Here is a 25,279-nt window from a genome sequence, read left to right as displayed (position 1 = left end):
TCAGAGGAGCAGGGCTGGCTTGTTCCAAAAGAGGCTGCTTGACCAAAGTCGCACACAATCACACTTGTGCTTCTAATCTTGTTGAGGACCAATTCTCCCATTGGAGAGCAATGGGTTTCAAGTAGGGCTGCACAACTCTGGCCCTCCTGCTGTTGTTAGGACTACAACTCCCATCATCCCTGACCATTGCCCACTGTGACTAGGGGTGATGAGAGCTGTAGTCCTACAATGGCAGGAAGGCTGAAGTTATGCACCTCTGGTTTAGAGTGCCCCTTAAAAGCACCAACTATGTGCTCAGGCATTGAGTCAGCTCATTAGTCTATCCAACCCAGTATATAGAACAGGGGTGGCCGACATGAGGCCCTCCAGCTGTTTTTGTTCCCAAAAAGAGAACCAAAAAGGTCTCCCACCAAACTGTCCAATGAGGGGAAAAAGAATAACCACAATATGATAGAGTATTACTAGTACAGAAAATGTGTTCAGTATAGATCACTTAATGAATATGGATAGAACAATTATATTTTCAACAAGAAACAATGGAATCCATCATAGAAATGAATACAAAATGTAGATGATAGAGTCCACAAACTATTTATCAAAATAGAGCAATGGAGTCCATAAGGTGAAAAAATGAGTGCATTCTCTAGAAGTAACAGATGAGGTCGCACAATACTGAGTGTTTTTCCAGCTCAAGTATCTCTTTACCTCTGGGATTGAGACAGGAACATGTTTCCGCCACATTTGGCAATATAACCAGTAAATTAAGATCAAGACATTTGAGTACACTGACCAATGTCAATTCACAAGACCGATGTCCACTGGCACTTGATAAAGAAGTATCTCGAAACAGAGGTCACTGGGTCACCATAGTAGTGTGTGGACACCTTCACTCGTATTTTCACTCCATTGCTCTATTTTGATATATAGTTTGTGGACTCTATCATCTATGTGTTGTATTCATTTCTATTATGGATTCCACTGTTGCTTGTTAAAAAATATAATTGTCCTGTCCATATTCATTAACTGATCTATAATGAATACATTTTCTATAATAGTGACAGTCTATCATATTGTGGTTATTCTTTTCTTCCTCATTGGACAGTTTGGTGAGGGATCTTTTGGGTTCTTTTTGTGGGAGATGTGTATAGATCCCAATACGCTATATTTTTGGACTACATCTCCCATTATCCCTAGCTACAATAAATTATGGCTGAGGATGGTGCAAACTGTAGTGCAACAACAGTTGGCCATCCCTGTTGTAGAGCATACTTGTTACTCTTTAAGGCAGAGCTGTTCAACTTTGGCCCTCCTGTAGATGTTAGCCTACAACTCCCATAATCCCTGCCTGTTGGCCACTGTGGCTGGGGATCATGGGAGTTGTAGTTCAAAAACAACTGGGGGGCCTAAATCAAGCAGGCGTCCTTTAAGGTCTAAGGCAAAAGTCTCTCTGTCAAGTTATACCAGAGCTAGAAGAGGGAATGCACCTATCTATATGCTGCTTCCCACCTGTGGTAAGCCACTAGGGCTGAAATTTGGTGAGTTTGTTGTGAGTCAAACTACACGTTAAGATAATTTTGTTTGACCCTGCGTTGTTGTTTTTTAGGAACATAGGAAGCTGCATTATACCAAGTCATACAGTTGGTCCACCCAACTCAGTGCTGTCTGTGCTGACTGGCAGCAGCCCTCAGGACGCTTTCAGACAGGAGATGTCTTTCCCACCTGGAGATGTCAGGGATTGAACCTGGGACATTTTGCATGCAAAGCAGATGCTCTACCACTGAGTTACAGCCCCCATCCACCCCTTTTTAAAGTTAAATAGCAGCTGCAAGGTTTGCCCAATCAAGATCAGGGACACAACATGTGAAGAGGGGGAATGTAACCCTTTTCCTTCTGCCACAATCCCAACTAAAACTGCACATCTGGAGCTGCTATTATCTCTAAGAAGGAAGGTTCCATCGACACCAATGAAAGCTTCCTTCCTGGGGATAATAGCCACTTTGGGAGTGTGGCTTTAGTGGGGACTGTAGTGGGAAGGGGAAGGATCAAAGACCCCTCTCTGCAATCCTGATGTTCCCCATCCCCTGCAGCTGCTATTTAACTTTTTAAAAAATGCAATGCCAAATCATGCATCTATCTATCTATCTATCTATCTATCTATCTATCTATCTATCTATCTATCTATCTGTCTGTCTGTCTGTCTGTCTGTCTGTCTGTCTATCTATCTAAGGTGTATCCGTGGCTAATCCCATGTGCGGCAACTCTTGCGAGAGTTCATGGGCCGAAGCACCTGATTGGGCAGTGGGGATTCCATATGCAGATAGGGAGGAGGAGCCTGTGATGGTTAAGGCCAGTTGGAATGCAACTGTTACTGGTCGGAAGATGTTCTTGATTGTAGAGGAGAGGAATCTATCTATATATCTCTATATCTCTATATCTCTATATCTCTCTATCTCTATCTCTATCTCTATCTCTATCTCTATCTCTATCTATCTATCTATCTATCTATAAAAGGACAGTGGGCAGGGATCTGCAAAGAGAGGAAAGAGCCTCTTCAGGAGGAGTATGAATTCATTGTATGAATTAGATGAGGAAACAAGATGAACAAGATTTGTTAACTCAGGGAGGGAGGGAGGGAGGGAGGGGGAGAGAGATGAGGGGAATAAAGACAGAGGGGGAGAACGAGTGGAGGAGAGAGAAGGAGAGAAAAAGAAGGGAAGGTAAGAGAAAAAGAAGAAAGGGCGAGGGATGGGCCCGAGCCTGTCAGCGGCCTGAGGGGAACGAGCGGCCATGGTGGTGGCAGCAGCGAGGAAGGGCCCAGTCAACCACTGCTGCTGTTTGGGGTGACCGAGGCCATTGGCGGAGGGAGGCAGGCAGGCAAGGGACAGTCCCAGGCCCATCAGCAGCCTTAGGGGAACAAGTGGCTATGGTGGCAGTGGCAGCGAGGAAGGGCCCGGTCAACCACTGCTGCTGCTGCTCCTGTGGGGAGGAGCAGCAGCGGGTCTCGGATGAGGGTGGGGAGGTCTCTGGGGATAGGGGGCTGCAGCTTGGCCAATAGGCACCAGCAATGCTGCAGCCGCGACCAAGAGGAGTGAGGCGGTTGGAGTAAAGGTATGGAGTAAAGGGATGGAAGAGTGAGGGGTGAGGGCAATGGAAGCAACCGAATGGAGCAAGAGAAGCAGGAGTGTGGCTCAGGTGAGGGTGGAGAGATCTCTGAGGTGAGGGGGGCTGTGTCAGGGGTGAGGGGAGCAATCAAGTACTAGCGTGCAGATGCTCTGCATGGGTTAAGCTAATTTAACTTAATGTACCTTGGCCTTGAGTTGTGAAGTATTGCTGCTGTGCAGTGAGCTGCCCACTCAGGCCAGCTATTGGTTCTCACTGAGATAGAAGGACTATAAAGGTTCCAGGTCAGGAACATTGCCTGCAGAACAACAGGATCCACTTCGTTTGATTCCTGGCTTGTGACTGCAGACTCTGGTTTGTAGCTCTCACATAGTGGCCACTTAAAGCCCAGCATCGACATTCTGCTACTTTTAATTAGAAATATCAAGAACAGAGTCTGGGACTTCTCTAAGTGCACACTCAGGAGCTGGGCAGTGCAGCAGTTAAAGTGATGGACTAGGACTGGGAGACCCAAGTTCAAATCCCCATTCAGCCATGAAACTCACTCGGTGACTCTGGGCTAGTCACTAGGGCTGTTCTCATGACCATTATTAAATGGGTAAGGACAAGCATCCTGCCTACCTTCAGGAGCTGTGTGCATGCTCCCAATTCTGGTTGTGTGTAAGTTAAAAGCTAGGTCAGAGGAGGGGGAAGTGATCATGTGGGAGGCGGGCTCAGGCTTCAATGGCACTGTCCTCTCCAGCACTTGTACTCAGCATATTACCAAGGTAAGAGGAGATGCCATCAGAGCCTGCACCCAGCTCCTACGTGATAGAAATCACCTTCTTCTGTATGATCCCCATCACACGTTGAGGTCATCGGGAGAGGTCTGTCTCCAGTTACCACCAGAACGTCTGGTGGCGAATCGGACCCAGGACTTCTCTAAAGCTGCTTCTGGTCTGTGGAATGCGTTCCCAGCAGTTATCTGTAGTTTGAGCTCACTGTTGGCCTTCAAGAGAACCCTAAAGACTTAAAATGTGGGAGATCAGTGCAGGCTCCGATGGCATCTCCTCCTACCTTAGTAATATGCTGGGTACGAGTGCTGGATAGGGCGATGCCATTGAAGCCTGAGCACACCTCCCACAGGATCACTTTCCCCTCCTCTGACCTAGCTTTTAACTGAATTTGGCCTGGCCTTCCAAGGTTTTCAGATTGTTTCTAAGTATTCTTAATTGGTTTTTAAATCGCTCTGAACTGTTTTAAGTTTGTTTTTATATTGTTTTAACCAGTTTGTTTTAAACAGTGTTTGTTTTTGTATTTTACTTGCTGTGCACTGCCCAGAGCCTTTGGATGGGGTGGTATAGAAATGTAATAAACAAACAGATGAATTTTTTTTAAAAAAATCATCATCATCACTTTCCCCTACCTAGCTTTTAACTCACACACAACCAGAAACTGGGGGTGTACACAGCTTCTGGGTACGATGCTTGTCCTACCCAATTAACAGTCATGAGAACATCCCTACAAACCTACCTCACAGAGTTGTTGTGAGGAGAAATATAACATGTATACCATACCATTCTGGGCTCTTTGGAGGAAGAGTGGGATATAAATGTAAAAATACGTAAATACATCCATCCATACAGTACATACTCTACCACTGAGCTATTGCTTCTCTATGTGTGCACTTAACATTTTTTAATTTGCTCACAAAACCTGGATACGAGCCTGCTGATCCCCTCCCCTGTTCCCTATGTTAGTTATCTGTAGCATTTTGGGCACCCTAAATTAGCTCTCTTCTAATTTACAATACCATTTTTGATCACAAGGAGGAAAGTCTTATTCACAGTGGAAGACCAGGTAAATAACTAGTCACAGGCCTGTATGGACTTAATAATTTTAAGGAGGACACTTTGCATTCCAAGTCCCAGTGCGGTTCCATGGAGGCTAATATGCCTGCATTCATGTAGCGCAACTTGAGAGGGCAAAATGTTCACATTGACATCATACCACATAGCACAGGGACATGTGAGTCACGACCCTTTCCACCTGCACTGCCGAAGAGTGAGAGAGAAGATGACGCAAGAGGTTGCTTCTACATGACAAGATGATTATCCTGCTTGTCTTCCCTGCTCTAATTACACCGTCTTTAAGGCCAGAATGTGCTAGCAATGAAGGCCCAAGAAATCATGCCACTATGGAATGTTTGTTAATTAAAACACTTAGGCCAAGCATTCTCAAACTTGGGCTCCCAGATGTTGGCTGGGGATGAAGGGACTTGCAGTCCAACATCTGGGAACCCAAGTTTAAGAACACCTGACTTAGGGTGAATGCTAAAGCTTGTTGACCACCAGCTGGCACCCTTACTGGCAGGTACTAATTTCAGGCAATGATGGGGGGGGGGAATCTACCTGTGATGGTTCAAATTCATGGAGGCCATTCACAAAATCAAAAACCAGTGTTCTATCCAGGTTTGGAAGCTGTGTGTACACCCAATTTTCGGTTATATGGAAGCAAGGTAGGAGAAAAGCCTGGGTAAAAGTGATTGTGTAGAAGCAAGGTAGGAGGAATTGCTACCCAGGTTTTCCTCCTACCTTGCTTCCACACAATCACTTCTACCCAGGTTTTCCTCTTTCCTTTCTTCCAAACAACCAAAAATTGGGAGCACAACAGCTCCCAAACCCAGGTAGAACACAGTTTTTGATTGTGTGAATGACCTCAGGGTCTAAGCACATTATTGATGGAATCTTGGTTAGTTTCTTTCCCTCCGCTGACTAATATGCTTAAATTCAGCGATGTGCCAGTGGCTCTTCCTCATCGCTGTGTGATGTTTACATTGCTCAGGTTCCCCTGGAGGCTGCTGAGATGAATCCATTCACACCAGGTCATTCCTTTGCTTTGTCAAGAACAATCCTTAATGTTTTCTCCCCCAACCTTTTGTCCATCAAGGATTCTACTATCCTAACTTTCAATTAAAAAAGAAAAAAGAAAAGCATTAACTGGTCTAGCAGGATTTTATTATTAATTTGTTATTACTATCAGCCCCGCCATCCACTGAGATCCATCAATAGATGGATATTATTACTATCAGCCCGTCCATTATCCAAGAGGTTAGTCTGCAGTTACCACCAGCTTGTTTGGTGGCTACCTGAGGCTTTGGAATGCACTCGCTGCTGATATGAGTCTCCCCAACTCTGACAGCTTTTAAAAATTAACATTTATTAATCCACACTTTTAACTAGATTGTAGAATTGTGCCTTGTTTTAAAATGGTTTTTAATGTTTTAATTTTTGTATACATACATACATACATACATACTATTGTTAGGATTATTTAAAAACATCACCATACAAACATTCGTCTTCAATTTATGTTTTCTTAATGCCTTCCCATCTGTCTTCCTAATGACCTGGCAACCACACTAGTGTAAAACAAATGATTTTCTTTTAAAACCCTTCTGAAGTTACACATTCTTTCTAGCATAAAAGGGTCTATCTCTGATGCAGAGTAGACTTTTGTTCCACCAGCGCTGACCCCACTCTCATCAGAAAATGCAGGAGCAGGAATATGCATTTTCCTCATGACTTCATCAGCTACCTCCTGCTGTGGGAACTCATCCCAGCTCACTGTTAGCCAACTGCTCTTCTTTTCTTCCCCATCAGCTCAAGAATGGAAAACGGGAGAAGAGTTAGTTAAACCAGGTCTGATGATCTGAAAACTGGCAGCCTCTGAACAACTGAAAACCCAAGACACAGCTACCACCAGGTTTTCCCCATGCACCACAACAAAAATACTCCCTTCACAGAAAACTAACCACTTCTCCCCTTTCATTTCTGTTTCCAATGGAAGCACGTTTCCCTACAGCTGCCTGTCTCAGATCCTTGTGCGGATCCAGACCTGCTCTGCAGTATCTCGAGCAACTCAGCAACCAAAATACTTGGATTGTCATCAGTATTGTCCTCCCTTCCCCCACTCCATCCAACAAGCTAATTGCAACCCTAAAAGCTTCCATGTATTTACAGCACAAACATGTCTGCCCTGAAGGATGGGACTGTCGTTGGGTTGAATGTTTTATTTAATAAACCTCTTCTAAAGGAAGAAAGGAGAGGATTTCTCTCTCTCTGCAGAACAAAAGGACACAAAGATAAAAATCAGCTGCTGCAATGCTAAACTGTCAAAGTTCCACATTCTAGAAATTAACTCTCATCCAGCTCTGATTAGGTTCCCCCTCTAGTGTCGGAGATCTGCATTTTGAGAGACAGCGGAAAACAGCACTACTGATAAATTGTGCTAGGAGTCCTCTGCGCATCCTAGAAGAGCCTTTCATAAGTGCTGCCGTTACCTGCATTTTGATAGACAAAGGCATCTGTTGCATTTAACATAGGAGCCACTGTGAGAACTCGCACAGTGTATGTTGATCAAATCAATCAGCATGAAGAATCACATCACTGATTACTTCCAGAAGCATAACCATGTTAGTCTGCTATAGCAAAAACAACAGAGAAACCCTTGGCATCTTAAAGAGTAACAAATCTATTGTGGAAAGAGCCTACAAAATCTCATGCCACAAGAAACTTGTTGGCATCTCAGAGTAGGAGGGACTCCTGCTGTGGGACCCATCTTTCTTAGTCAGTAGCTTGAGGGAGTAGCAAGTCTGTTGCTACTGATTTGCTTTTGGTGTACTACAGCATCACCGCTGCAGGTGGCCAGAGGGTGGTATTGCACCTACCAACAGTAAGATCAGGTGACACAAGGGGCCAGTAGAGTTTCCCAGGTTTATAAAGCTACTGACTGGCTTGGCTGGTCTGTTTCAGCAAGCTGTTGTTCAGGCACAGTTTGATTTGCTTGTGGATTGTCCATCTCAACCTGCTTGACTCTAGACCACCAGTCCTCATAGACATTTAAGATGCTATAGAATTCTTTGCTGTTATCGCTGTTGGTTCAACAGTAATATAATCCTCACACTGCTGCTCACTGTGAATCAGTGCTGAATTTATTTAGCATTTTAAGAATTGTTTCCCACTTTTCTTTTTTCAAAAGAAAAACACAAAACAGCAGCAAGCAAACAAAAACAGCAACTATCAAAACACACACACCACAAATAGCAATATACAAAAGGCAGCCCAAAACCAAAACCAAATATAGTGGCACTTAAAATACAAATATAGCAGGGCTAAAAAGCCAGAACCGACACACAACATGGCAGATAGGAGTACTAAACAACCTCAGCAAAGTGGCGGAAAGGAAACGTCTATGTATTATTACCCAACTAGAAATGTATCTTCATGTGTTTCAGAGGGAGCCTGTTATTTGCCCCCGGATTGATCCCAAGCACACTACCATCAATGACAACCTTTTCATAGGCATCACTGGGCCCTAGCACTCAAAGGCCTTGACTGGGTCAAAAGACCCATTCATGGGTCTCTTTATGAGAGAAATAACTGGATCAAAGCCGATTGTGTTTATGTGCAAGCACGGTTTCTGGTAGGTAATTATAAAGGCAAAATTCATCACTTTAGCTAAGGCCATAAATACAACTTCCAGTCTTGAGTCCCGAAGCCACCTGCAGGTTTAGAGCTTCTGAATTCCTTGTCTCCACTATCCTTGCCGAAGGCTGGTGCTCAGCCGGGGAAGAGCAGACATCTCAGCACCATGCTGCCACATCTTAGCCCCATGACCTCCCTTTGCAGTCTCTTTCCATTGCAATATTCTGGGAGCTCAGTTGCATCTCTTCCCATACACCCCCAAAACCCGATGTGCAGGTTGGAGGCAGGTGAGTCTGCTATCAGCTTTGGGGAGAATAGTAAGGAACATCCTTGGGCAGGAATACAACAGAAAGATAAGCTTTTTATCCTTTCTGGTCCTCAGTGTGGCTCAAACACACATTTTAGAAACCTTGACTAACAGTACATGCTGCCATGCTTTGCCTGGGTTTTAGCCTGAAGGTAAACCACAAACTAGAACCCCAGTCAAAAACCAAGATACAAACAAGCATATAGAAAAGAAACGGTATTAATACTAAGGGTCACTTTTTGCTTCAGCAATCCTATATGCTTGAGTATCTTTTTAAGTATCCAATCACATAAACATTACACATTTGATAAATTATCAAAACGAGCTGCTATCTGGAAAGTTCATCATATATGTATGTTATGTATTGGTTATTGTTTGTATTTGCAGTTGCTTTTAGTACTATTACAGCTTCCTTCCTTTCTTTTTACATTTAGAGCCTGCTGCTCCTCTGAGGAGCCCAGAGCAGTAGAAATGGTTAATTTTATCTTCACAACAACTCTGTAGGGTAGAATAAGCTGAGAGACAAGTGAATCACCCAGTAAGTTTCATGCCTGAATGGGAATTTGAACTCAGGTCTCTCTGGTCCTAGTCCAACACTCTAACCACTACACCACTCCGGAGAGGAGAGCTGGTCTTGTGGTAGCAAGCATGACTTGTCCCCTTAGCTAAGCAGAGTCTGCCTTGGTTTACATTTGGATGGGTGACTACATGTGAGCGTTGTAAGATCTTCCCCTCAGGGGATGGAGCCGCTCTGGGAAGAGCAGAAGGTTTCAAGTTCCCTCCCTGGCTTCTCCAAGATAGGGCTGAGAGAGATTCCTGCCTGCAACCTTGGAGAAGCCGCTGCCAGTCTGTGTATGCAGACAATACTGAGCTACATAGACTAATGGTCTGACTCAGTATATGGTAGCTTCCTATGACTCTCTATATGTCTCCTATATTTTTGTTGGTAGCTTGGTTTTTGCTTGAGGTTCTAGTCTGTGGTTTACCTTTGGTCTTTTTGGAACTTCCTCCTCCTTGGTTGTTGGTTTTACCCTTGCCAAAGACACTTGTGATGGATACTGTTTGTTAAATAGAAATTATCCAGATATTGCTTAAGCCAGGCTTGTAAATACTCATGTCTAGTTGCCTGGTAGGATGAAAGATCACCTGTAGGTGACTCAGAGGAGAAGCCATGCTATCTTTTTATTATCTCAGGCTAAAAATGACATATTTCTATTGCTATTCTAACCGCTATTTTATGCTTTTTAAATCTGCTGTTGGTTTTACTCTATGTGTTATTTGTATTTATTTTTTATTATTTTATTGTATGCTGCTTTGCATATTTTTAATAGAATATTTCTATATAAATGAAGTCCTCCCTGCCTTTTCTGGCCATCAGAGCAGCACAAATTACTAACATAAGTGAGTTTGAGCAGCAGGCTGTAGGGGCATGCACAAAACTGGATTGCCTAGTTCAGTTTGAGTCCAGACCAGACTCAAACTGGACGAGGCATGATCGGTTTTGCCACCTCCGAAACCCCCCTAGTTCAGTGGGGATGGGTGGGTTTCACAATTTTAAAATAATAATAATGTTTAAAACAAATTTACTCACCCCCTTTGGGAGGCTTCTCCAAGGCATGACCTGGCAATGCAGAGGCCCATTGGGCATGCACGGTGGCCTCCAAAATGGCCCCCACCATAGAGGTGAGGCCCAGAATGGGCCAAAGACCACCCAAACTGGGTGATTTGGGCATTAACAGAGGCCAGAGGGAGGAGGAACCTCTGGAGACATTGCCCCCGCAGCCTTGAAGACGCCCCCCTGGAGGGGGTTATTATTATTTTTTTCAAAGAAACCTAGAACCCCCTGAACAGGCCAGAGGTGTGTGTTCAGTCCAATATTTAACCACTGAACTGAACCAGTTCGATATCAAACAGGTTCGGAAACAAACCTGTTTGCATATCCCTAGCAGGCTGGGAAAATACGTGCAAGCGAAGTGCTGCTGTGGACTTGTTTGCAAGCAAGTCTGGCTGAAGCCCAGAAAATAAGACTATGAGGCTATTCCCATGATCAGGCGAAATCGGGCTAGGGGAGTCTAGCCCAATTTTGCCTGACCGTGAGAACCACCGGGCTCACAGGTGAGCCCGGTGGCCTCCAGGAGGTTAAGCCGCCAAACTACCCCTCCCCTTAAACCAGGTTTGTGAAGCGAGCACTCCACAAACCCGTTTTTTAAAATCATGAGTTGCCGTGGCGCGGCTCCACGCCGCGGCTACTCATGAGGAGACCCCCGACCGGGAAGCTGAAAAGCAGCCTCTCAGCTCGGGGGTCTCTCCAGCATGCCCTGAGCACTTGCGCAGGGTATGCTGGAGCTTTCGGGGGGCGTGTGGCCCTCAAACTCCCCAGCCCTGGCCGGCTCCATAACAGAGCCAGCAGTTGTGTGGGAGGCCGCTGCAGCCGCCCAGAGAAGACTGCTGCTCGTCTGTGGGGAGAGCAGGCTTAGCCCACTCTCCTTGCAAACCCTCCCCAGGCTCTTCTCATTGCTCGTGAGAAGAGCCTCTATGACTATGAATATTTCTATACCATTTTTCAAGTAACTTTGTCAGAGCGATTTACAGAGAAAAGTAAATAATAAATAAAGTTGCTTCACTGTCCCCAAGGGGCTTTCAATCAAAAAATAAACACAAAGTAGACACCAGCAACAACCACTGATGCTGTGCTGGGGTTGGATAGGGACAGTTGCTCTCCCACTGCTAAATACAAGAGAATCACCATTTTAAAAGGTGTCTCTTTGCTCAGAGTTGCTGCTTGACTCACTGGCTACAGCTGGACAGGCAGAATGTGTCATATACTCTGGAAATAAAGCTGGGAAAACAAAGGAGGAGGAAATGAAGGCTTTTATTATTCTTCACTGAGTCACTCTTTGGTCATTGCTTTCAGTCAATAACAATGGAGGTCAAGCAAGCCATGAGATATTCAATTTCATCAAAGGAAATGCCTCCCTTTGGAAGAGTTTCACAATCTTTGTTCAAAATATAAGATGCCTTTGCTGCCCATGACTGACCTAATAACTAGTGGCTGAGACAGAATAACCAGGCCAGAGTCAGCAGCTTTAGAAAACCAAGGGGAACCCTATTGGCCTCTTCTGTCACCTGATCCTGCTGCGTTGGTAGCTGCAATACCACCCTCTGGCCCTCTGCAGTAGTAGTGCTAAAGTGCACAGAGAGCATGCCTGCAGCAGCAATGTTCTCTAGCACAGTACCATGGTGATGCAGAGACCAAAGAGGTTGAGTCCCACTACTAGAACCCCTGATTTGAGAACTCTGGGTGCCTTATGCCAACCAGTTTCTTGTGGCACAAGTTTTTATCTGGCCGAGTTCCAATGATGTTCATAAGATCACGGCAGATGACTTCCAAGAACAAAGCTTCTAACATTCCATTTGGCCCATGTCTCCTACCTGTAGTATCTGGACTGAAGGTAAGTTGAGCACACAGCTTTCGACACGTGGCTAGCAGAACCAAAGTCTATGACCTTGACCCTGTACGGCTGCCGAGATGGATCCACCAACATGATGTTTTCTGGTTTGAGGTCTGCATGAATCAAGCCCAGGCTTTTCAATTTCATTAGGGCTGTAGCTACCTGCTGCAAGATTGGCCGGATGTATTTAAGGGGCAATGGGCTGAACTTGTTCTGCTTTAGGAAATCATAGAGGTTCTGTTCCAACATCTCAAAGACCAGGCAGGTGTGGTTCTTGTGCTGGAAACATTCGTAGGCTCTGACAAAGTTGTAGTCATCTGCGCTTTCAGTGCTTAACCGTGCCAGGATGCTAACTTCAATCTGACCTTGCCGGGCATAAGAAGGATGGTTTTTAAGGATCTTGATAGCTACAATTTCATTGGTGCCACGTTTCCAGCATTTGACCACTTGCCCAAAGGTTCCACGGCCAAGAAATTCTAATACTTCATACGTGTTGGTCATAGAACACAGCACTTCATGTTGTACCAATTGATAATCCCCTTCGCTGTTGGAGCCACTGTTTTTGGATGTGGCAGTGGACGTGGTTGTGGTGGCTACTGTGGCCCCACTGGCATTGTTCTGAATCATTGGTGGATGCTCTTCGATAATCTGAACGCTGCTTGTGTTCTCAATTTCCTCACTCTTGCGCTTAAGTCCACATTTTTGGTAGGTGTCCAAAAGGCTCACAGTGCTTCGACGCATCAGGTTGTGTGGTCCACCCAGTGCTTGCCCAGATACTGCAACTACACCGGAGGTGCTGTTGGCGGAAGTCACCACGATGTGCCCCGTGCTGGCTGGGAAGATGATGGTCTGCTCGTAAGGGATGCTGGGGTTGGGGATCTGGAGAGAGGCGTTGATGGCAGCAGCTGCTTGAGAGGATTGCACGTTCTTGCTCTGGCTGTAGACTTTACTATGTGTGCCGTACCCAGTCATATCCCAGTTAGAACTTGGTTCCACTTTCAGTTTCTTCACGCTACAGAAGGCACTTGATTGAAGGGTGTGAGGGGAGAAAACTTGCACATGTGAGGCCATACCTGCAACACAACAAAGAAAAGCGTTAAATCTATAATGTTCTAATGTTATTTGTAACATGTACATGTCACCACTGCAGGAGAGCTTGGAAGAGAGAGGAGGGGAAGCGAAGGTCTGCAAACCCCTCCCATGTAAACCTGAGGCCCCTATGGAAGGCATAGGCCAGGTCAGGGTGTTTGCTGCTTAACCCCTGGCTTGCCACAGTCTCAAACAAATTTCTACTGAAGATTAAAATGGCTAGCAGGAATACCATTCAAGGAAAGCAGAGAGGGGTAGTCTCATTATCCTGTTTTTAAGGTTCCCAACTCTCAGGATTGACCTGGAGTCTCCAAAAATCGACATCACTCTCCAGGAAAGACTGAAAAACAATCCTGGAGAGGTTATTGGCTTGATATTGTGGTGAAAATTGAACACATATTGGAAAAAAATATCCAGGTATAACTTCAGAGTTGGCAACCCTACCTGTTTTAGACACACATACACCCTGCACTCTCTCTCTCTCTCTCTCTCTCTCTCTCTCTCACACACACACACGTTTATCAGGAGCAACTTTATCTGTGGCCAGCTCACTGGATCTGCACAATGAGTGGCTATGTTATCAATAGTAAAATGGGTCTGTATACCAGAGCATGCATGCATAAGGCATAAATGCCATTAATTTCAAAAAACAAGGTGAATAAATTCTGTTGATTACACTGTTATCATTCTGGTGAAATATTTAAAAAATTTAAATATATATATTTAATATATATGTGGGAAAGATATACATGGCAAAGAATTAGAACAAATGCCCTCAAAATACACTGCTTGGCCATAAATTATCTTTAAATGTATCCAAGAGCAGGAATTTGAATCTTGACAAATTCCTCCATGCCACTCTCCACAATTTCCTGCGGTCCTCCATCTGAAATCTGAACTTGTGCCCCGATGGCTGGTTTATACAAGAGGCAGAAAACTTATTAAGCAATGAGAATTATCTTAGAAACACACAACAAGAAAGACTTCCTCCTAATTTGCACAGTGCATTGGCTTGTAACTAATATAATTTGCATATCATTTTTTATTAATCTGCCAAACAACATTCATTCTACGGTCTTCTTATTCTGAGATTGCCACCCTGAAATATGAAAGCCTTGATTCAGCTGTTGAAGAGTCTTCCCTTGATATGTGCTTAGGGTGAGTTCACAGATGCATGTGCCACGTTCATCATTCATTGACTCAATACTAATGACTTCACCAATGCTCTGCTTATGTGAATCAGACATCTCAGCTGAAACACCACAAATAGACCTTTGGTATAATCTGACATCATCTCAAACAAAATACTTTCATATGGAGGTAATTGTAAGGCCTGGGCACAGCCTGAATATGGCCAGCTGACTCCACAAGCCAATGGGGACACATCAGGCCTTACAAAAGCTTTGCTCCTTGGTCTAAGCAACTTGTCACACTTAATAGCCATGTATACTGCCTGGCCTGGCCTGAATCTGACCACCACCCCTTCTTCAAACACATCTTCTGCCTAATCCAGAACCAGACCCCAGCTATAGCCAGTCTTGGAGCTTGCCCAAAGTCTGAAAGTAATTCCAACATTCAGATGCATCTCATCAAGTTAGAATCAATCCATTAATGACTGAAGTTACACTAGGCACTGATGAGTAATGAGACAGAGAACAATGTTCATGCACTGACCAGACCTAGCATCATGGACATAGAACACTGTTAATTTTTTGCTTCTTTTTATTTTAGGAACATAGGAAGCTGCCATATGCTGAGTCAGACCATTGGTCCATCTAGCCCAGTATTGTCTTCACAGACTGGCAGCGGCTTCTCCAAGGGTGCAGGCAGGAATCTCTCTCAGCCCTATCTTGGTGAAGCCAGAGAGGGAACTTGGAACCTGGATGCTCTTCCCAGAACGGCTCCATCCCCTGAGGGGAATATCTTACAGTGCTCACACATCACATCTCCCATTCAATAGCCACATTGAAGGCTATTCCTGCTGCACAGGGGTGCTCCTTTCATGAGATGAGGTAAGACAATCACTGCAGGCAGTGGATTATGGGAAGCCATCAGGGTGGCAAGCTGCCATCGGAGCAGCTCTCTATTACCGATCTGACCCTCTCCTCACACTCTTTGAAAAACTTGGAAGAAGCACAAGGACAGAAGAATGGACTACTGGCAACCTTTCCTCCTCTTTACACCCCACCCCCACACCATTTTCAAAGTTTACAAGGGTTGGTTTTGAAAGGAGGCTGGCCCCCACCAGGGATATGGGGAAAAGCAGCATTTGACATCTCGCATTTGGCACCACGATCCCTTGGGTTGTCCCTGCTGCCCCATCAACATGGTCGTCACAACTGTTTGTGGAGCAGGCAAAGATGCAGGTCTAGCACACACTACCCAAGTCAAATGAACACTGAAGTGCACACAGCATGAACCTGTCAGGCAGATTTGTAGCTGTGCAGAAATACCTTGCAGCTACTGAGAAGTGGGCATGATACTGTGCTAACATTTTAACTCCAACTTCTCAGCTTCAGATCCTAGAGGAGGTCACGTACAATTCGCATTTTCTCTCTCTGAGAGTTCCTGGATGAGATTAGCAGGTGGTGTCACAGATCCAAATTAAAGTGCATTCGCAAAGTAAGGTAGTCAACCCAATGACAAAAATAGCTGGCGATGCTGGGTGTCAGAAATGAAACCCCTTTGCCAGCACTCTACGTGGCAATCTTGTACAAAGTCAGAAATTATTACACATTTCCCTTGCCTAAACGACTTCAGGTCAAGCTCACATTTCCCATACTGCTTCCTGTTCTGTACCATATTTTCAGAGAAATAAAAAGGATGAGGAATTGAATGGCACACCACTCACTAAGCATAGCAAAAGCTGGCCCTATTTATGCAAAAGCGGAAAGGGCAAAATCCTATATCTATTTTAAATAATGATGATCATATACTATAGGCTATTGGCTTTCATTACCATGGCCTTAGGAGCCCTGAGGTTCATAAGAAGGGATTCTTAATGAAAAGACCCAGCAATAGAGGACAGGCTTCCCAGAAAGCCAAATTCCCATCAAATCTGCCCTTACCCTACATTGCACAGCTGCACAACTGGGTGAATTTTAGCACACACTCTCTGTTAGCTGTGCTAATAGTGAGACCAGTGCCCCAGGTGAACTGCCAGTTCATTCACAAATGCACCCCAAAATCCCCTGCAATGTGCAGGGGTTCCATGACAAACATGCAAATAATCCCTGGCAGACAAATACATGTGAAATGAGTCATGGAAGGTGGGAGATTTAAAAGCTACCAAGGCTCTCCCACACCCCATGGACCACTCAGCCCCACAGGGTCATGGTCCAGCCCTCAGTCAGAAATAAAATTCTCAGAATTCCTTCACTTACAAGGCTCTTGAGGTGGACCTCAAGATGGATCTCATGATCCTCCAGTTCATCATTTGTTGAATCAAGGGCAAGTCCAGAACTCTGTGTGTATCTTCCTCCCGTTTCCCCTTTCTTCCCCCATGAGCCTAGCTAAATGCAAATTCTCTTGGTTTGTCCCTGTTTTCCAGATGTCCAACCCAGAAAACTATGTTTAAGTAAATTGCAACACACCAGGATATTAAACCTGTGGGTTTAACAACATTTTTGCAATCTAGCAAACTACGGTTTGTCTGTTCTCCTCAACCAGGCCAAGGTTTACTGAAGGTTCTGAGGATATTCAACTGAGGGCTCTGTCTGTACATGAGAGAGAAAGTAGCTTCAATAGCCAATTCCTCATACATTTAACAGACAACAATGGGAAGGAAGTTCCTGGCCACAGCTGGAGAACAGAGGAAGTACACAGGATATGTGCAGGAAAGACACAGAACGCCATCAGTGATATATGCTATCTCCCCTGATAGTCACAAAGAACATCTCTCATGCCCATTTCCCCCACTGCTTTTTGAACTCAGGGAAGTTAAAAGAGCAGCTTGAGATGGGAGAATCTTATGAAGGGCTAAACAGAAGGAAAAACGTTGGAACATGCATAGAACAAGAAAAATTGGCATGTATTCAAAGACTAATATATTGTTCAGTACAGATAAGAATGTCACTGTGTGAGTTAGATTTCTGTAAATTAAATATTTTATAGCAATTAATTTAGTATATAACTAAATAAACTCTGTTTTTCCCAGGGAAAAAAGACAATTGTGCTGAGCTGGCAGCCTCTCTGAAATTTTAAAAGCAAACATAACCTTGACTTGTTTCCAACTTACAAAAGTTAAAAAAAAAAAAACACCCACCAAGGCTAGATAAATGCCTCAGGAACAGACACACAAGCAAACAGCAAAATCAACAAGGCATACACAGAAGAGATGAAGTATCCTATAAGCTGTATGGGGCTCAGAATGTGCATTTGTGAGCACCCCAGCCCCACACATTCTATAATATGTGCCACTCTCTAACACAACTTCAATATTCCTATGTCCTTACCTGTTTCAAAGCTGTTAACTGAAATAAAGAGTCCATTAAGCAAATACACACCTTTCAGTTAATTCATAACTGCTGGAAGCAAGGAAACCCCTCAGGAATAAGTGGTCTGGAAAAGCATTCTGGGTTACCGCTGTGCAAATCACCAACACTCTGAACATGCTGGCTTATCCCAGAATCCCCCAATTTAAATCCATCAGAGCAACCCCTTTTTATAGCTAGAACAGTTAAAGAAACACCTTATTAGGCAGGGGAGGGGAGACCCTCTCAATCCCTCTAACCCACTATGCAAAACCTCTATAACTCCAGCACAGGCTGCATGAATTGTGCGTAAATCCTGGTTACGCTTTAATGTGATTTCCTATAATGTTGGTGGCATGTATCCCGTATATATTTAACAGGGGGAAAGCCCTCCAAAGTCCCTGTGACTCAGATGCCAGATCTGCCTTTCCCTCCCTCCCTCTGCTTTTCTTCTGACTTTCCACAGGGTGATGATGTTGCAGCAACTGATCTTAGCATGAGGCACATGGTGAGCTCAGAGAACTGCAGCAGTATTACTCAACTTGTCATCCAGGACACAAACATCATATCTAGCAAAGGCCAATGATGGCTTTTCTTCCCACTGCAAAGTCATACGTTCCCTTTTCTAGGACTAACCTTTCCAAGTCTGGTGTACATTCCACTCCCACAAATATTTCCCCATAACGAACGATAAAGAGGACATGTTGGTATAACTGTGGATGTAACAGAGGGATGATTCTGTCATCTGCGTTGCCCCTTTTGGCTCCAGGTTTCCCAGATATCAGGCTTTTTAAAAAGGGGGGGGGGCAGGAGGAGGAAAAAGATCCTTATGGGCATGAATGATGCAGATTCCACAACCTTTCCCCCAACACGGTGGAGGGTGGTGTGCTATTCAGTGGATCTGATTCATGCTAGTATTTATTTATTAAACCGCCCTGAGCCATTTTTGGAAGGACGGTATAGAAACTGAATGAATAAAATAAAATAAAATAAAATAAAATAAAATAAAATAAAATAAAATAAAATAAAGGTTACATACCTTTAGGGCTCTAGACACAAGCCTGGAGTAGAACTTCTCCTAGTCCAGGGGTGGGCAAACATGGCCCTACAGCTATTTTTGAAATACAACTCCCATCTTCCCAAGCCATATTGTGGCTGGGGATGATGGGAGTTGTAGTTCAGCAACACCTGGAGAGCCACGTTTGCCCACCCCTTGTCCTAGTCCAAGGGGAGAGATGGAGAGTAAAGTCTGGAGGCGGGGCTGCACTAATTGGGACAGTTCTCACTCAGCTCATTCACTGTGCCAGGTGAGAAATCAGGAGTGAAGGTGTAGTCAGGGATACCAGGGAAAAATTGAAATGGAAGGGATTGGCCAGTGTAGGAAATCACCCCTCTCTGAGGTGGTGTGTGGATCAGAAGTGAAGGGAAGCTGCAGGAGATTGTGTGCTGAGGTTGGAGGGTGGAACAGAAGTGGGGAGATGGGCATTTCCTGCACTATAAATCCTTTCCATTTCCAGCCTTCTTCCACAATTCCATAATTCCAGCCTTCTTCCACAATTCCTTCTTCCATAATTCCATAATTCCTTTTTTCCATAATCCCAGCCTTCTTCCTTCACTCCTCACACAGTGCATTGAGAGATATCTGGAAGCTGGGCTGCATTTCCCTGGTTTCCAGATCTCTGAATGTCTCACAGAAACGCCACTCACTCATGTAGGCACGCAAGTGGTGTTGCTGGTAAACAAACGGGGATCGTCTGAGTGGGGGGAAAGGGAGGTTCGATCTTGCCTCCCCCCCACCCCACCCCATCTAAAGGTTGTGTGAATGACCTTACTATTTTTTAAAAATGTTACTAGTGGTATGAAGGCAGACATTCTGCTCATCCACATGCACGCAACATGAAATGTTCGTTCTGCAGAGGTGTGCGTGTTTTTAAAATAAAAAAGCAAGTTTCTAGCCATCATGGAAAAGAATGAAATTTACGGGCAATATATGTTTAAAAACTGTGCGGGACCATGGACAGGGCTTCTAGAAGTTTTGAATTCTGGCTTCTGTATCTTCCTTCATAGTCTCTTCCAATATGAAATATTGGAAGAACTGAACATCAGAATGTATTAATTGTAGAAATAAAATTAATGTGTGTTATTTCAGTTTTCAGTTTTATAATTTCAGTTTTCTTTACAGGATGAATGGAGGAGAGAAGATCTGAAGGATTTGTTTGTATCTTCCTTTGTGTTTTCTCTCTCAGTCCTGACTAAATATTAATTGTGTAGGCACTTATTCCAGTTTGAAAACTGCTTTTCTTCATGCAAATATATTTTGCACACCTGCATCTATGTAGCTCATATAAAACCCAGAAGAGCAAAGAGAAGGCCTAATAATCACCACTTCACAAAACTGAAAAGAAAAAGAAATTGCAGCTGGTAGCTAAACAAGGAACCCAAAAGTCACTGCAGAGTTTTCTCTTCATTCATGCCCCTGACAGATGATTTATAAGCTGGACCTAACAGGTGGCGGGAGGGAGCAAGCTCTTTCTCTGCATTAACCAGGCAATGAAACCTTCCTCAGTAACCCAAGACTAGGAAACTGAAGCTGGCTGTTTGAAAAATATTATGGATAATACAGCTTCTTGTTGAGAATCTAAAGATGCACATATGTATGCATCTTTAGAAACGCGAAATAAATGCTTCAAGTTTCCATGGGAGATGTAGGAACCTCTTTTTAAAAAATTATATATCTCCTATCTACACCTGAAAGTTAAGAAGGCAGAAAGGAACATATGAGAAACTCTGATTTCCCCCCTTTCCCTAAGAGCTACATCTGCAAGCTAACCACAGACCTTTTCTACATAGTCCCAGTTCTAAAGAGCACCCCCCACCCCATGGTTTTAGAGATTGGGAACGTTCTAGAAAAACAATTCTTGCTGAGGTTGCCCGAGGATCTCACCATGGTACTTAACATTTGAGCTGAATTCATGGAGGGCCTTATCATTCCAAACCGTTTCAGAACCATTTTTTCTCTGATTAGTGCCCATGTCACAAACCACCAGGATAACCTTTTTAAAAACAAAAACAGTGGCTTCCCTTCCTCTCCTTTTAGCAGTGATTTGCAGTGCTGTTAGCAATCCTGCTAGAATGTAGATATTTGGGGTTAGTTCAAGAGGCTTCTGTTTAAAATGGTTCTTCTTTTAGGGACTAGGCCAACAAGCAGGTGTTTCTCCAATGGAGATTTTGGGCCTGGCTGCTTCATGACACAGCGAGATCCATTCCCCAGTTAGGCTTGCCACCGGAAGAGCTCCAAAATAAGGAATACATTGCAAGTCCATAATAGAATGATATATTACCTATTTCGGGTGTCAGCACATTAACTATACTTTATTGGAACATAGTGTAATGTATTAAAAATATTTATTTAATATATTTATATACTGCCTTTCTAAGCAAGCTGTTTCTAGAATTCATGGATAGCATCCAGACTAATTTAGTCATAATATAAGTCCCACTGAAATTAATGGAACTTTAAGTTGTAGGGGCAAAGGTGAAGTTTTGGCTCAAAAAACAAGCTTCATGGGAGTTGTAGTTCCTACCATAGTGCAGTCCGCTATCTGGCCTATGGGGCTGAAGACTGCTTTCTAGAGGCCTGCAATATGAAGCCACTTTCCTGTCACTAGGCCCATTCAAACATTATGCTCAACACTTGCACATCAACTGTACAGTATAGTCAGGTACAGCCATTCACATGTTATGCTGAATGTAGGTACAGAAGTATACTTCCTATCTGTACCATGCATTTGAAAGGCCTGTATCCAGGTTCACTTTTAAAATGGACACAGGTACAGTCATTCACACAAACATGTGTAGGAGTGTACCGATTCTGTACACTCATACACCATAATGTCTGAATTGGGCTACCGTGTTATCCAGCATCACCCTTCCCCATCTCCTGGCTGCCTTGGCTTCTGAGCAAGACAGGGTTTTAAACTACAAGTCAGCAGAGGAGGCAAGCAAGGCTCTTGTAGCTTGGACTTGATAGTGACACTTTGCTAGCTGGATGGCTTTCTCTCTTGCTGCCTTCCCACCTGCACCTTCCACCAAGAGGCTTGGTGAGCTGATCTTGTGTTAGCAAGCGTGACTTATCTCTTTAGCTAAGCAGGGTCTGCCCTGGTTGCATATGAATGAGAGACTTTATTTGTGAGCACTGTAAGATATTCCCCTCAGGGGATGGAGCCACTCTGAGAAGAGCAGAAGGTTCCAAGTTCCCTCTCTGGCTTCTCCAAGATAGGGCTGAGAGAGATTCCTGCCTGCAACCTTGGAGAAGCCACTGCCAGTCTGTGTAAACAATACTGAGCTAAACAGACCAATGGTCTGACTCGGTATATGGCAGCTTCCTATGTTCCTAAGTTCCTTGAGGCCAGAGGGGGAAGGAATGATACTGAAGGTCATCCAGCTAGCAAAGTGGCAGCCACAGAGTTGCCACTCTGTGCTAGAAGTGCCTCCCTCGCCTCTGACTACCTCACCTTTTAACTACCACTGACTGGTAGTTAAAAGCCCTGGCGTGCCCAGAAGGCTAAGGCAGCTGGGATATGAGGAAGGGCAGTGTAGGTGCGGGTGGTAGGGTTGACCTTGCCCCCGACACTGGTGTTAGCATTGGGGAATAGGCTCGGAAACAAGGGAGGGGGGCAGAGATCTGGGGAGTGATGGCAGCAACAGGCTGGTGAGGCTTGATGGGGGGCAATGGGGGGCATGGTGGGATGCCCATACTCGCAGCCCAATGATGCAGGCACCACCTGAGGGCATGCCCTCACCTCTTGCCTATGGGCTCCTCCGAGGTGGGCCACTGTGTGAAACAGGATGCTGGACTAGATAGGCCTTGGGCCTGATCCAGCAGGGTTGTTCTTATGTTCTTATGAGGCCATCGCCTCACCTCAGCTCATGGATGAGCTGCACCAGGTAAGGCTGCAATCCTATGCACACTGACTTGAAATAAAGGCTTATTGAAATCAGTGTAACTTCCTTCCAGGTAAGCATGCACAAAACTGTCCTGTAAGTTCCACGGAACTCAGAGAGACTTACATCCAAATAAACAAGGTTAGACTTACACTGCCAGGCCCTAAATAAACTCGAGACAGCAAATCTGGCATGAGAGATGCCTAAAAAGTGACCCCCTAGTTTGCACTGATTCCATACATGGCTTCACTCAGTTGCTCAGCTTTTACGGGTATGTTTTCCAGATTTTAAAAATGGATTTCTTATAATAACTCACTGTTACACAAAGGTGGTTGGAGAATTAATTAGTATATGGGACAGATTTGTACAAACTGCAGCAGCTGATGCCCATATGCCCCACTGGGAATTCATCCTGAGGGAACTAAAGTTCTATTTTCCATGAGATATGTGCCAGAAGAGGCTTCAAGGAGCAAATACAATGAGCCAGTGCTGCTGCCGTGTCTGCTCTGATTGCAAATTCTTCCCACAAACCTCTCCTGCATTCGCTGTGATAATCCTGTGTAGGCCCCCAACCCTTGTGGGTCAGGGACAAGTCAGATGGCTGTACCACACAGAAAAGGCATGGTCTACACATGCAGCAGAATGAGATAGTAGAATAGGAACATAGCAAGCTGCCTTATACAGCGTCAGACCATTGGTTCATCTAGCTCCGTAACTGACAGTGGCTCTCCAAGGTTTCAGGCAGGGGTCTCTTTCAGCCCTACCTGGAGATGCCAGGGATCTCACTTAAGACCTTCTGCATGCAAAGCAAAGCGGCTACTGACTGCAGGTAAGAGAGCACATTGTTGAATGTTTCCCTACATTAAACATTCCTGAAAATAGAAACCAGCATAACATACAAATTTTGGGGCTAAAACCGTTCAACCCAATGAGGAAGGGTGACCTATCCCCACCTGCAGTCTGAAGTTCTTCAACCCATTCTACCACAGCTTTCTATCACCTGATTTCCACCTCACTAGACCAGTTCAGGTAGTAGCTTCACTGGTATTGTGCTTCCCTCCACCCAGTATGCTGTCCCACTGCCACATAATTGTGTGGTCTGAACCGCCCCTCAACACATGAATTGAATACTACTTTAAAGTTCTTAATTAGCACATTGAGGTGCAGTTTATATGAACTGCCCCCATGTGATGATAGGCTGAATGTCCATGCTAGGGACATGCATGGACACTCCTCCATGTGATGAGAGCGGCCAGCAGATGTATCACCCAAACCAACCCCATTCCCTTGCCTGTCTAGATCCAGTCTCAGTCATAAATATAGCAGCAGGTAAAGCCAAAAATAGCCCATTTCTTCTTCCTCTAACACAGACATTATCAAACTGTGGGCCACGTATGTTCCACAAGCTCCATCCAAGTAATCTGAAGAAAGATCGCAGAACAGTTGGGAATATCTGTAATTTGTTCCACACTTCATATTTTTTATGAATTATATGCTTTCATTTGTAGAACCAAAAAGGAGTTTAAGTGATTCACCAAGATCCCACACAATTTTCAAGTGGTCTGCAAACATTTTTTGAGAATCTCTGCTCTAATGGATCACAAATACCGTTTCCAAACTGGAAGTGGAAACTCTTAACCTTCTCCAATCCAATAACTCAATTTAAATCACAGTTCTGCATAACTCAACAATTGCCTTCCTCATTTTGTCAATCAAAAGAAAGTGACCTGTTGACTATGCCAAGTCTCACTACAAGGGCAAACCGTGGGGTGTGCTTAGTAGCTGTCCTATAGTTATCAAATTTCATCTCCCTGGGGTTTTGCTAAAGGCTGCACCTGAACATATTCTAGTATTAGCACAGAACAATATCTCATTTGGGTTCTCTTTTAAAGCATACATGATATAATTTTAATTCAAGAGGATACAACAGCATTTTATATTTTAACAGTTGTATCAGGCTGTTGTTTGATGTGTCTACAGAAGGGGCCAGGTCGGAAATCTACACAAGCGCATACGTAGCTGTCTGTATTTCACATATTTGTGCTCAGCCACGATTGCTCAGAGAAGGCGTAGACACAGATTTATATAATCCAATGACTGAGTCTGAGTCAGTTAACATTCAGAGCATTTTTATACGTGTTTTGTTTATAGAAAGACTACTGCATGACATTCAGCACTTTTTATTTTGTACATATAAACGGGGAAATCATATCAGCCACAGGCTCGGCTGGAAAGGTCAGCTTTCCCTTCACTAATTATGGCGATCAAGTAGCTGTGCTTTTGGAAGGATTATCCAAGCTTCTGATAAGGCTGGGATGATAAATAAAATGTTGGCTACACTAATACATAGGTTGGCTATGTATACATAGGGGGGGTGGTGTAGCTATAATTGAGTGGATGGGTTCAAAGAACCCGGGTCCCTCAGCTCCT

At 44.3% G+C, this 25,279-nt stretch overlaps 1 protein-coding gene across 7 annotated transcripts in view; it reads right to left on the bottom strand.

Annotated features, from left to right (window-relative positions):
• Window positions 1-25,279, bottom strand: part of HIPK2 (homeodomain interacting protein kinase 2) — a 232,468-nt gene that overhangs the window by 144,323 nt on the left and 62,866 nt on the right. For 5 of the 7 annotated variants that reach the window (XM_053256747.1, XM_053256754.1, XM_053256750.1 and 2 more), the window contains exon 2: window positions 12,325-13,417. In XM_053256747.1, coding sequence (XP_053112722.1) covers window positions 12,325-13,417 — 1,093 coding nt within the window. Of the gene's footprint in view, window positions 1-12,324; window positions 13,418-17,887; window positions 18,254-25,279 lie in introns of those variants that run through there. The other 2 variants (XM_053256749.1, XM_053256748.1) reach the window with 2 other exon arrangements.

Source organism: Hemicordylus capensis, chromosome 5, assembly GCF_027244095.1.
Source record: "Hemicordylus capensis ecotype Gifberg chromosome 5, rHemCap1.1.pri, whole genome shotgun sequence".
NCBI classification, from domain to species: domain Eukaryota; kingdom Metazoa; phylum Chordata; class Lepidosauria; order Squamata; family Cordylidae; genus Hemicordylus; species Hemicordylus capensis.
The sequence above is the reverse complement of the archived record's forward strand: the minus strand, read 5'-3'. Positions and strand labels throughout refer to the sequence as shown.